At 42.4% G+C, this 11,437-nt stretch overlaps 1 protein-coding gene across 2 annotated transcripts in view; it reads left to right on the forward strand.

Annotated features, from left to right (window-relative positions):
* EPN3 (epsin 3) overlaps positions 1–10,800 on the forward strand; it is a 49,985-nt gene extending 39,185 nt beyond the window's left edge. Inside the window, exons 7-10 of one of the 2 annotated variants that reach the window (XM_088482618.1) lie at positions 1,571–1,750; positions 7,917–7,967; positions 8,044–8,262; positions 9,921–10,800. In XM_088482618.1, coding sequence (XP_088338744.1) covers positions 1,571–1,750; positions 7,917–7,967; positions 8,044–8,262; positions 9,921–10,303 — 833 coding nt within the window. In that variant the 3' untranslated portion in view covers positions 10,304–10,800. The remainder of the gene's footprint in view (positions 1–1,570; positions 1,751–7,916; positions 7,968–8,043; positions 8,263–9,920) is intronic. The other variant, XM_088482619.1, reaches the window with a different exon arrangement.
* The last annotated feature ends 637 nt before the right edge of the window (positions 10,801–11,437 follow it).

Raw genomic sequence — 11,437 nt, forward strand, 5'->3', positions numbered from 1 at the left:
CATGGTCAGAATGACAACAATGTGTGTTTTAGGTAACATTAAACTCTAAGGCTAACTCCAGCCATAACCCCTAAACCTAACCCTAATGCTAATGTTGACATTTTCACAATGTGGACATTCTGTCCATGATGACTTTTTCTATTTGTCGTCATTTATGATGTTGACATTTTAACTGTAAACATCACAATGGTTGACATTATGAATGTTGACAGTGTGAATGCTAACTAATCGACTGCATACCTAATGGCAAACCAGGTTGATTTTGACTTTATAAGATATCACAGCTTGGTTTTGTCTATAAAAATTGCACTTCTAAATTGCACATCAAAATAGCTAAAATATTGGCACTTTTGAAAGATCCACCCTGATTTGGCTTTTCCTCTACTTCCCAATATTTGCTGTAAGGAGTAGAATTTTTTTTATTGCGCCCAGTGCAAATGGAATATAGTACATAGCACTCACGTAAACAACCATTATAATCTTTTAACGATTAGAGAGGGACTATATTAATATAAACATAACTACACTTTGTTGCATTTGTAGAGCAAAGTAAATGTATTTTTAATAGACTTACCGATACAATATAAAACACAGAAATGAGCATCCACTGAATCTTTTGCAACAACTGCTAATATTGGTTTGTTGGCTTTCAGACAATTGTACATTTATTTAGAATGGGGCTGTGTCACCAGCCCAGAGTCATTACAGGATTCCACAGCATACCGTATTTTTCTAAAGTCTGTTTTTACATGACAGCGGCCAAAAGTGACAAGCTCTACTAGATGGGACATATGCCTGATTCAGAGATGGACGCAATGGCCCTGTTCACGCAGTTGAGCGATTATCGTAGTCTGCACATGCATTAAGTTCCATTACCGTACTTGCTCGCAGTGGCAGCATATCACAGTCTGCATATGCGATCCCACGGCCATTCGGCGTGACAATAGGGTTACTTAGAAGACCGATTATCGAATGATCTGCTAAATCTTTGTACGCAGTCACTTGGATTTGCAAAGCTGCTGGTGGGAGCCTCAATTCAAATCCCAGAGGCTGCGGCATTTGCATATTTTCGCACAGCCCCTGCGTACAAATCCGCATCGGCAGCGGCATTAGTGTCCATCTCTGGATTAGGCCCATGGACAAGGCAAGTTTGGGATATAGGTGGATTGCTTATCCTGGGAATGGAAGGATTGAGGACATGGACGTGAGTGCTTTGAGCCCTACTTTTCATCCTCATTGCTCATATTTATGTGGTCTGAACTAGAAGCCACAGTAATGCTTGCCTTTTACGTATATGATTACTGTAGTATGGGCAGTTTTCAGGGATCTTTTTAGATATTAAATATTTTAACAATAAATACAGATATAAATGTTTGGATATATTTCAGTTACCTTCTCCAGTTGCAGGGATCTGCTTACTGCTTTGTAGATGTTTCTAATCTCTTTGCCCATAATTCGGTGTAATATATATATCATTTATTGCAGTTTGCTAGGTGTGAAAATTCACAAACTCTTGATGTTCTATGATGCATAACTCTAGTTAGTAATTATAATCCTGTTCTCAATTCAGATCACTATGCCAACGTAAGCAGCTCTCCCCTGCCCTGGGACCCAGTTCCTCATGCCACTCAGCTAAGAGCGGATCACAATAGTCAAAGTATCATTTTCAGCTGTGAAGGACCAACAGGCTGGCAGGAGCCTCCATTTGTAAAGGGCCCTACATCTGATCCTTGGGGGGATAACAGCAGTGGTGAGTCTATTAATTCAACCCAACCCATCCCAAAATGTTCATAACTATAAATGGAGGTATTCTATGGTACAGTTATTATTATTACTACAATATATCTACACTTGCTATATTTATCAAGCTATACGCTGCACAGATAATTATAATGTGTTTTGAAAATATTTGCATTCTGAAAAATTATATTACCCATATATTATAAACTATATACCATCTCATTGTTCTAAGCACACTGCCGTCCACCTCCATATTACGCACATGCCATTCATTATGACCCTACAGTATTATAAGGCAATTGTAAAGATATTATTATTACCTTCCTTATTATTATTGTTATTATCAGTTATTTGTATAGCGCACACATATTCCAGAGCGCTTTACAGAGAATATTTGGCACAATGGAGCTTACAATCTATATTCCCTATCACATGCACACACATACACACTAGGATTCATTTTGTTGGGAACCAATTAACCTACCAGTATATTCTTGGAATGTGGGAAAAAAAGGAGTACCCAGAGGAAACCTATGCAAGCACAGGGAGAATATACAAACTCCACACAGTTAGGGCCGTAGTGGAAGTCAAACCCACGACCTCAGTGCTGTGAAGCAGTAATGCTAACCATTAAGGGGGAAACCAGGACTGGCTCGCTTAGCCCAGTGCTGGTTGTGCTAAATACAGGGGACTCCTACGTCTTTTGTCCCCTGTATTTTCACAACCAGGACTGGCTATGAAAAGTCCGGGGCTGGTTGTGCTTTTAGGGGTGACTCCATGTCATTTTTTTTTTTTAAATTTAACACTCTACAAACATTTTACACAAAGATGCATGCATGGATCTCACCGATCTGTGCATGCATCTGTGTCAATTAGACCTGCACATGCTAAAAACAAAAGCATGAAGCAGGTATATTTGAGTGGGATTTGATGTTCGATTTGCACTGTTTCAAAGCACTGTTCAAAATCGAACCGAATTGAATTCAATTTAAAAAAGCCTTCTAAAATCGAATTTTAGTAAATGTAGAATTTTGGCAGGGATTTGTACATAAATCGGAGATCAAATCGAATGTAAAATCGAACTTTGGAAAATATACCCCTTTATTCTGCATATCTCCATTGAAGGTTTGATACATCTTCCCCTTGGAGTAGTGCTACATGGAAAGACGCAGAAATTTAAAAGGGCATTTAAAAAAAAAAAAAAGAGCATAAATCTCCACATTAAATCCTGCACCAAAAATCATTCATTTCACTTTCTCTTCCGTCTTTCCTGAGTCCTCACTAGACACTGATTTTTGAATGTGAATTTATTAGGAGTACTTAACGTCAAAGTATCATAAACAGATGTTCTTGCATAATGTTTGGCATTTACTTGATTGCTCCTTTTTTATATTTCTCTTTTATTGAACAATTTAGATTATGCTAATAGATTTTACGACTCTTGCCCAGGGAATCACTACTCATTGGGCAATCATGTTATCTGCTGTAACAAACAAGCATTATTTATTATTTGCTTAACCAGGAATGCAGGTCATGCAACTGCTCAAGGACCCAACTACTATGGGGCCTAAATCAATTTGTACTATATGTTGTTTTATAATACCGTTAGTTGTGCATTTTTTTACCTTCTATGTTTCTTTATATACCAGATGAGAACTAGTAGACTATAGTAAAGACTTTTGGACTGGAATTCTGGCACCCTGACTATCCAAGGACGCACCCATTATAGATACAGATGTGTACATTATAGATACTAGATATAGATGTGTACATTATAGATACATCCATGTGTTGCATCATGAGCTGTCAGTTTAATCATAAATGGTCTGACCAGAATTCTGCATAGAAACATATGAAATGCATAAACTTATGTTATAATGCAAGATCTTCCAAGTTATACCTGAATGGTACTTGTACATGTACAGCCATGGCAAGAAATAAATTAAGTTTGAGCCTAAGAACTTGCTTTATAATCTAATAAACTTGAAGGAGCGCTCTTCCTGTTTTGTTTTTCTGCAAAGTATTTGGAGCATGAAGCTTGCACTAAGCCTGTTGGTATTAATGGCAGCATCTAGAATAAAATATACATGCAAAAAAGAGCTTGAATGCATAGTAAAATTGTTTGATTTCGTTTCTGGTAAACTTTTTAAGACCACTCCGCTAGTATTGTTATTTTGTGGCTACATCGTAAGTGATGGATACTAAGGGGCTAATTCGTAGTGTGCACGCAAGTCGGCCTCAGAAGCGCCCACATTGCTTTCTTGGAAATATGGTAAGGAGTCCGAACGGACCCCAATAATTAACATAATGATTCGACCATTACAGTTTAAAAATAGTAAAAGCCATAATACTATAGAAAAACTTGGGGAATACATATGTCCCATGGAAAACAGAAGGCCTAGAAAAATGTCCTTTTTATTCAAGCTAGTATTACTTTTTCCAACCTTTTCATATTAGCATTGCTTTTATCCAACTGTGAAATAGTAGGAGGTAACCTTTCTAAAATTAAAATTTATTTTTAAAGACATTTTCTTCTCTTTGCTGCCATCCAGAAACTTGCTGTCTAATCTTGTGACATTATTCAACTTATGACCTATTTACTAAGTTTTTAAGAAAAATGTACACAGTCCTTACAGCTATCACTTAAGGCCCCTACACACTAGACGATATCTTGAGTGATTTGGCCGATTCCGACGCACTGGAATGACAAATCGTTTATATCATCCAGTGTGTCATGATGCCGATGCGTGCTCCCACCAGTCGTTGGTCGCATCTTCAGACATTTTGTACATGTAGGAAGATCTGTCAATCCCGTTAATGATTCCCCTGTTATCGTGTAGTGTGTACGCACTACCGAACGACGAATGATATGACGTTCAGACCTTCACGATGCGGCCGTCACTTGACAGGCATTCCCATAGACACTCCTCTCCCATACCAGCTTCAGACACAGATGCATGCACAGATCAGTGAGATCCGTGAATGGATCTGTGTAAAAGCTTGCAAAGTGTTAAAATCCCCCCCCAAAAATTACGTGGGATCCCCTCCTAAAAGCACAACCAGCCCTGGACTTTTCAGAGCCAGTCCTGGTTGTGAAAATATAAGGGACAAAAGATGGAAGTATTTTCCGAACCAGCACTGGACTCTTTCTAGTGGGGGTGTAATGCCACAGCCAGGGGAACCCTTTCACGGCCAAAGATTTACAGATGACTACTAGTCAGCCCAGGCCGGGGATCCCTGGGGAGGTGGGGACCCCCTGCAATAAAGGGGGTTGCCCTAACCAGGGCACCCCAGGCCTGGATTGATGGCCCGGGGCTATCCCCGGCACCCCTGGCCGGTGGGTGCCAGGTTGATTGTGTTAAAGTGTAGTGTAAAAATTAGATTTAAGAATATTGTCTTTTGCTGGAGAACTAGAAGTCCCAGCAAGCCTCCCTCGCATGCTGGTACTTGGAGAACCACAAGTACCAGCATGCGGGGCATTAAGGACTTGCTGGTACCTGTAGTTTATCTGCAAAATAAATATTAAAATAAGCACAAGACACACGCTGTGATAGTATAAGTTTATTAAAACATATATGCACACTCACACTTACATTCACGTATACTCAACTAGAATCCCTTCAGCCATTCACGTTCCCTTGTAAAGTAGAATCCACGACACCTGTAAAAAAAAGTCCATACTCACCCATTCCTAGCGTAAATCACGTCCTCTTTGTCCCATGTAGGCATCCACTGTCTTCTTAAAACAAAAAACCGCCAAGTGCCGACCCACAGAGACATAAGTACTGTCCTCTAGGTAAACTTTAGTAACCTAGCGGTTCTCACCATTGAAGTCAACTCTCAGTCGATGAACGCTCAGCCCAGGCATTTCTAAAGAGAAATTCAGTGGCTGAGCTGTCATTCGAGAAGCACTGTCCTCAGAGTACGGTACTTATGTTCGTGGCTCGGGACTTGGCGTTTTTTGTTTTAAGAAGACGGTGGATGCCTACATGGAGGAGAGGACCTGTCCAGGGATTGTAGGTGAGTATGGGTGAGTGTAATAAAATTCTACTGTCACGGTGTGTGTGTCTTGTATTTGTTTAATATTTCTTTTGCAGGTGAAATAAAGGTACCAGCGGGCCCTTAATGCCCCGCATGCTAATACTTGTGGTCAGGGCTGGATTAAGGTCTGTGGGGGCCCCTGGGCAACAAACTTGTGGGGGCCCCTATATACCACCGTACCCTGTAGTAATACCCCTTATGCAGTACCCCCAGTAGTGGTCCCCCTATGCAGTGCCCTTTATATAATGCCCCAGTAGTGGTCCCCCTATACAGTGCCCCCAGACCCAATAGTGGTCCCCCCTATGCAGTGCCCCTTATATAACTCCCCAGTAGTGGTCCCCCTATACAGTGCCCTCAGTAGTGCCCCTTATATAGAGCCCCCAGACCCAGTAGTGGCCCCCCCATGCAGTGCCCCTTATATAGTGCCCCCAGTAGTCCCCCCTTATGCATTGCCCCCAGAAGTAGTCCCCCCCTATACACTGCCCCCAGTAGTAGCCCACCCCTATTCAGTGCCGCCAGTAGTTGTCCTATGCATTGCCCCCAGTGCCCCCATGAAGCGGCCCCCCCTATGCAGTGCCCCTTACACACACGCAAAAAAAAACACAACTTACCTGAAACCCCGCTCCTGACGCGACCGCCGCTGTCCGCTCGAGCTCCTCTTCTCCTGCAGTATGGGAGAGACGTCAGCGTCATGACTTCACTCCCATCATCACCCAGGGGGGAGCCGGAAGACGGAGCTCATAAGTGAGCTCCAGCCGGCTCCCTCCGTTGAAGCAGCAGCCAATGAGAGTCTGTGTGACTCATCAGCTGCTGTAACAAACACATAGCTGCCGGCGGCTGTGTGTATGTCACTGTGTAGTGTAGCCGCGCTCCCTGCGCGGTCTACACTAGCAGCGGGACACTAGCAGCAGGTGCAGCCACCGGCTGCACCGCTGCTAGTGGGGGCCCCTCTGTGTGTGGGGGCCCAGGGACGACCGCCCCTGTCGCCCCCCCCCCTTAATCCGGCCCTGCTTGTGGTTCTCCAATTACCAGCATGCAGTGGAAGCTTGCTGGGCCTCTAGTTCTCCTGTACAAGACAATGTTATTACATCTATTTTTTGCACCACACTATACACAATTAACCCGACACCCACTGGCCAGGGGTGCCGGGGATAGCCCTGAGCTACCAGCCCAGTCCTGGGGTGCGCTGGAAAGGGGACCCCTTTATTGGGGGGTCCCCAACTCCCCAGGGACCCCCGGCCTCGGCTGACTAGTGGTCAGGTGTAATGCTTTGGCCAGGGGAACCGGTGAGAGGGTTCCCCTGGCTATGGTATTACACCTCTGCTAGAAAGAGTCCGGTGCTGGTTATGGAAAATACAGGGGACCCCTACTCATTTTGCCCCCTGTATTTCCAAAACCAGGACCGGCTCACTGAGCCCAATGCTGGTTGTGCAAAATACAGGGGACCACTACGTCTTTTCTCCCCCGTATTTTTACAACCAGGACTGGCTCTGAAAAGTCTGGGGCTGGTTGTGCTTTTAGGGGGGATCCAGTGTAATTTTTTGGGGGGATTTTAACACTTTACAAGCTTTTACACACATGCATGGATCTCACTGATCTATGCATGCATCTGTGTCTCATAGTACAGCCCATTATTTACATTTTGAAGAAATCTTTAAGATGGTCATCAGGTGTTTTGGCAAGCAGACTATATATCGTTAACAATCTAAATATTTGGAAATCGTTAATGCCGAACGTTAAAATTGCAGTGTGTATGCACTATATTGTTAGTCCAGGAGTTCCTGGGAGTTCAGTGGAAATCGTTAACGACATTGCTTAATTTGCAAGTTGTTTAATGTTTACCCAGCTTTAGGGTGGAAAAGAAGATAATAGCCCCGCCCTCCATGGTGAATGGGGGCCTGTCCATACAACTATGTTTCATGGGCTCCTTGCCTTGTTTTCACAATCCTGGCTGAAAAGCAGAGCTGTGTAACATCTCTAGGGGTGTGTGAGTGGAAGGACCAATGAGAAGACACAATCACAGACATTGCATCTTCTTAAGGGTCCTCTCCCTCTAACTATTCCTCACACATCTTTAGCTGGTAATACAGCATTAACAATTTATTGGAAATTGAATTGTGATTTTCTTTCAACAGCTGGCACAGATTTTAAATCACCATCAGTCATCACAGCAGAAAACTCTTTTGGTAAGATATCTTGTGCCAGTTGCACAGTGTGTGACTCATTATGTATTGGGCTTAGAACAGTGTCCTTCTCTTACAGATATGGACCTCTTTGGAGACCTTGTACCTCCCACAAAGCCAGCTAGTGATAATCTGGATTTAAAGGTTGAAGATTCTCTCCCTGATACCAATGCCAAACCTCGGAGTCGCTGCAACACTCCAGAGTCCTTTCTGGAACCAGCTGCTCTGTCACTGATAAACCTAGACAGCCTCGTCAGCCATGGAGCTACTGTCAAAAACAAAAACCCCTTCTTTTCCGGTGAGTGCATGCAGATTAAGATTCTTAATCTGCATTATACATTTTGTCAACTACATTAAACAAGAATGAGTTTATAATTAAATTGCACTTTCCAGTTTATCAGCTAAAATAGTGCTCGGTTTATGCTCAATTATCTTACATTGGAACAGCTTACATACATGTTACTCTTTTGTGTGTTTGTGGCTTTGTTTTACATTGGACAAAGCTCACAAAGACATGAGCTTCCCTACCGAAGTGTAAATAGAAGGTGCAAGAAACGTTCCACTATAGTATATTTTCATTAGAAGATTTTTGTAGTTAAAGTGGTCTAAGGCGTCCATTCACTATTGCAATAAAAAGAGATAAAAAATCCTTATAGCTCAAATTGAAATAACCAAACGGACAACAAGTGCTTCTATTAAAAGGTCACAACTTTTATTAATTATGGCCGCATTATATTTCTGAGAGGTGGCAAAGAAGACGCTATCGGATCAGCTCCAGCCAATTAAAATATACATATGGTGAGGGATGACTAAAACGCCCCTCCTGAAGATGCAACTGTGCTGCAAAGGATCCACCTCCCCTTGCTCGGGCACAGACTGAGCGCCCCAAAGAAGTGCCCAGGTCCCCCCACATAAGTAGGACACCTGGGCTTCTAAGGGTCAAGTGCCCCACAACAACCTCTTTTCGACACATGTGGCCACTGATCTGCAGCGTCTTCCCGCCTAGCTGCACCTCACCTGAGAGCAATAAAAACACAACAAAATGTTAACATTAAGTAATAGCTTTGGGTAGGAGAGTGAGGCTTCCAAACTGAAAAAGATGGTGACTGCTGAAGTACCCCCTATTTATAAACCCAGTTAAACCAAGCCTACCAAGATAGGCTAAAAACCACCTATAGCAAAAAAAATACTAGTAACGGGTTCATAGTCTCCAGCCAATTATACAAATTCAGGACTCTTATCTAGTCTCAAGCTTAACCAGCCCTAGCCTACTTTTCTGTGCCTTCCACACAGCACGTAACACCCATATGTGCCCTTTATACCCATTTATCTCATTTAGATAAGCTCACAAATCTAAGCACACCAATATGCCTACTCTGTACTTTGCAAGGAATGTCTAGGGGGAGATGTACTAAACTCTGGAAAATTATAAATTGGAAGGTGATAAACTACCAATCAGCTCCTAAATGTCATTTTTAAACACAGCCTGTAACATGACAGTTAGGAGCTGAGTGGCTGGTAGTTTATCACTTTCAAGTTGATCACTTTCCAGAGCTTAGTACATCTCCCCAAGCAGTGATTCCCAGTCAGTGAGTAATGGGCCCCATATAGCAGGCATCGGAAGTCCAACATGTTGGATAAATCTTGATGCACTTCGAAGGTCTTGCAGGATGGTGAAGAAATTGTTATGAGGATGGTCAATTGTTAAGAATGGAGGAAAGAGTATTTATCTAAAGCTCTGTTATTACATTTCTGTCATGTATACGGTTTTATTGATGACAATATCTTAAGTTAATGATGTAGTGAAAAAAGTTCAAACCTTATAATATTGAGAACATTTGGGAACCATTGCACTAGGGGCAGTTAAGGTCATGGCCTTGGTGGCTAGCCCTTTGAAATTATGTATAGTATTTTTTCCTATGCTTAAATTAAATCCTTTTTCTTATTGTCTCGTAGGTCTGAGGGCCCCATCACCTACCAACCCGTTTCAATATGGAGATCAGAAACCCTCACTAAACCAAATGAGGGCTGCCTCTCCTGTGCCTACATCTATAGCAGCACCACTGCCAATGCAGAATGCCTGTCTTTTGCCGACTAACTCAACGGAAACTTCAATTAATACTTTAAGGACCGTTTCACCAATACCGGGATTCACAGTGCCATCTGCCACACCGCTCCAGATGCAGCTTCATAACTTCCCCCCTTCTGTCAGCCTCTATCCCTCTTTGAATTTACCATATGTTCCAGTGACAGCCTTGAACCAACTTCCTGCCCCCTTACCTCAACCAATGCTGCCTAGCCCCAACTCTGCTCATGCTGCTAATAATCCTTTCCTCTGATTGGGTGGGGTCGGTTCTATTATCTGTATCTGAGAGCATCTCCTATTGTACTGCAAATATCATTTCTTATTACAGGCTGAAAGTAAATGCAATAAATCTGTGTAATTACAGCTTACAAATCATGAACTATATGTTTCAATAGAAACAAATTATTTTTCGTGTTCAATATGTGAGTTTAATTATTTCTAAAATTATGAGGTCGTTATGTGGTATTATTTTTTAATGAGTAATATTTATGAATCTGGGTCACTGCTAAGTGGAACAGAACATTTTAGAGAGATGAGATTTAGGGTAACAATACTTAGTTGTCAAATTGCTATTATTACCGAGCTTATTAACATAATTGCTGAATCACAGCAACAATCATTTTACTGGATTCAGGCTTTGTAATACCAAGGTTTTGTATATGTCATTTGTCTAAGAGCAACATCCTTTCTGAGTACCTCCATCCTGTATTAAGATTTACATTTACTCATAAAAGTTCATTTTAAGAAATATTTATTGACCCTGAGAGAATGCTTTTGAATTAAAGTTGCCAACAACAGCAGCAATAATATTCCCGTTAATTACAAGTTTACCCCAGCTAATAGAAAGTCTGGAAAGGTGTCCTATCTAGGACTTAGAGGCCCATTTATCAATAATCACATATTTAATTTGTCTGGGTGCGATATGATTGGATTGCAGTATGTGATATTAGCACCCAAATCAATTAAAGAGCACGCGCAGGGACCCTGTAATATGCTGGGAGTGAAGTGACCACATCAGCGTCTCTTCACTCCCCCTCTCGGGACTCCTGCGCATGCGCGATCAACAAACCACTCATGCACGGCGGCCATTGCCAGGAAGAACCCTTTCCCAGTAAATTTTGCAAAGTGTAGCCCATAGGCTACAGCAACACAACATCATGTACAGATGGCATAAGCTGCGGGGGATTGGTAAATCTAGTAGCATTGCATTTTCCATAGAAACCTATGGGCAGGGACAACTCCAGGGGTCAGAGCACCCTGTGCTGGCTCTTAAGAGCGTGTGACCGTAAATGGGGGCATGTCCTAATTACCATAGGCCACACCCCCCGATGTGACATTATTTGGAGGCGTGCCCACATGGCATGCCTCCAAATAACGTCAGGCTGGG

This window comes from Taudactylus pleione, unplaced genomic scaffold, assembly GCF_031769625.1.
Source record: "Taudactylus pleione unplaced genomic scaffold, aTauple2 ptg000290l, whole genome shotgun sequence".
NCBI lineage: Eukaryota > Metazoa > Chordata > Amphibia > Anura > Myobatrachidae > Taudactylus > Taudactylus pleione.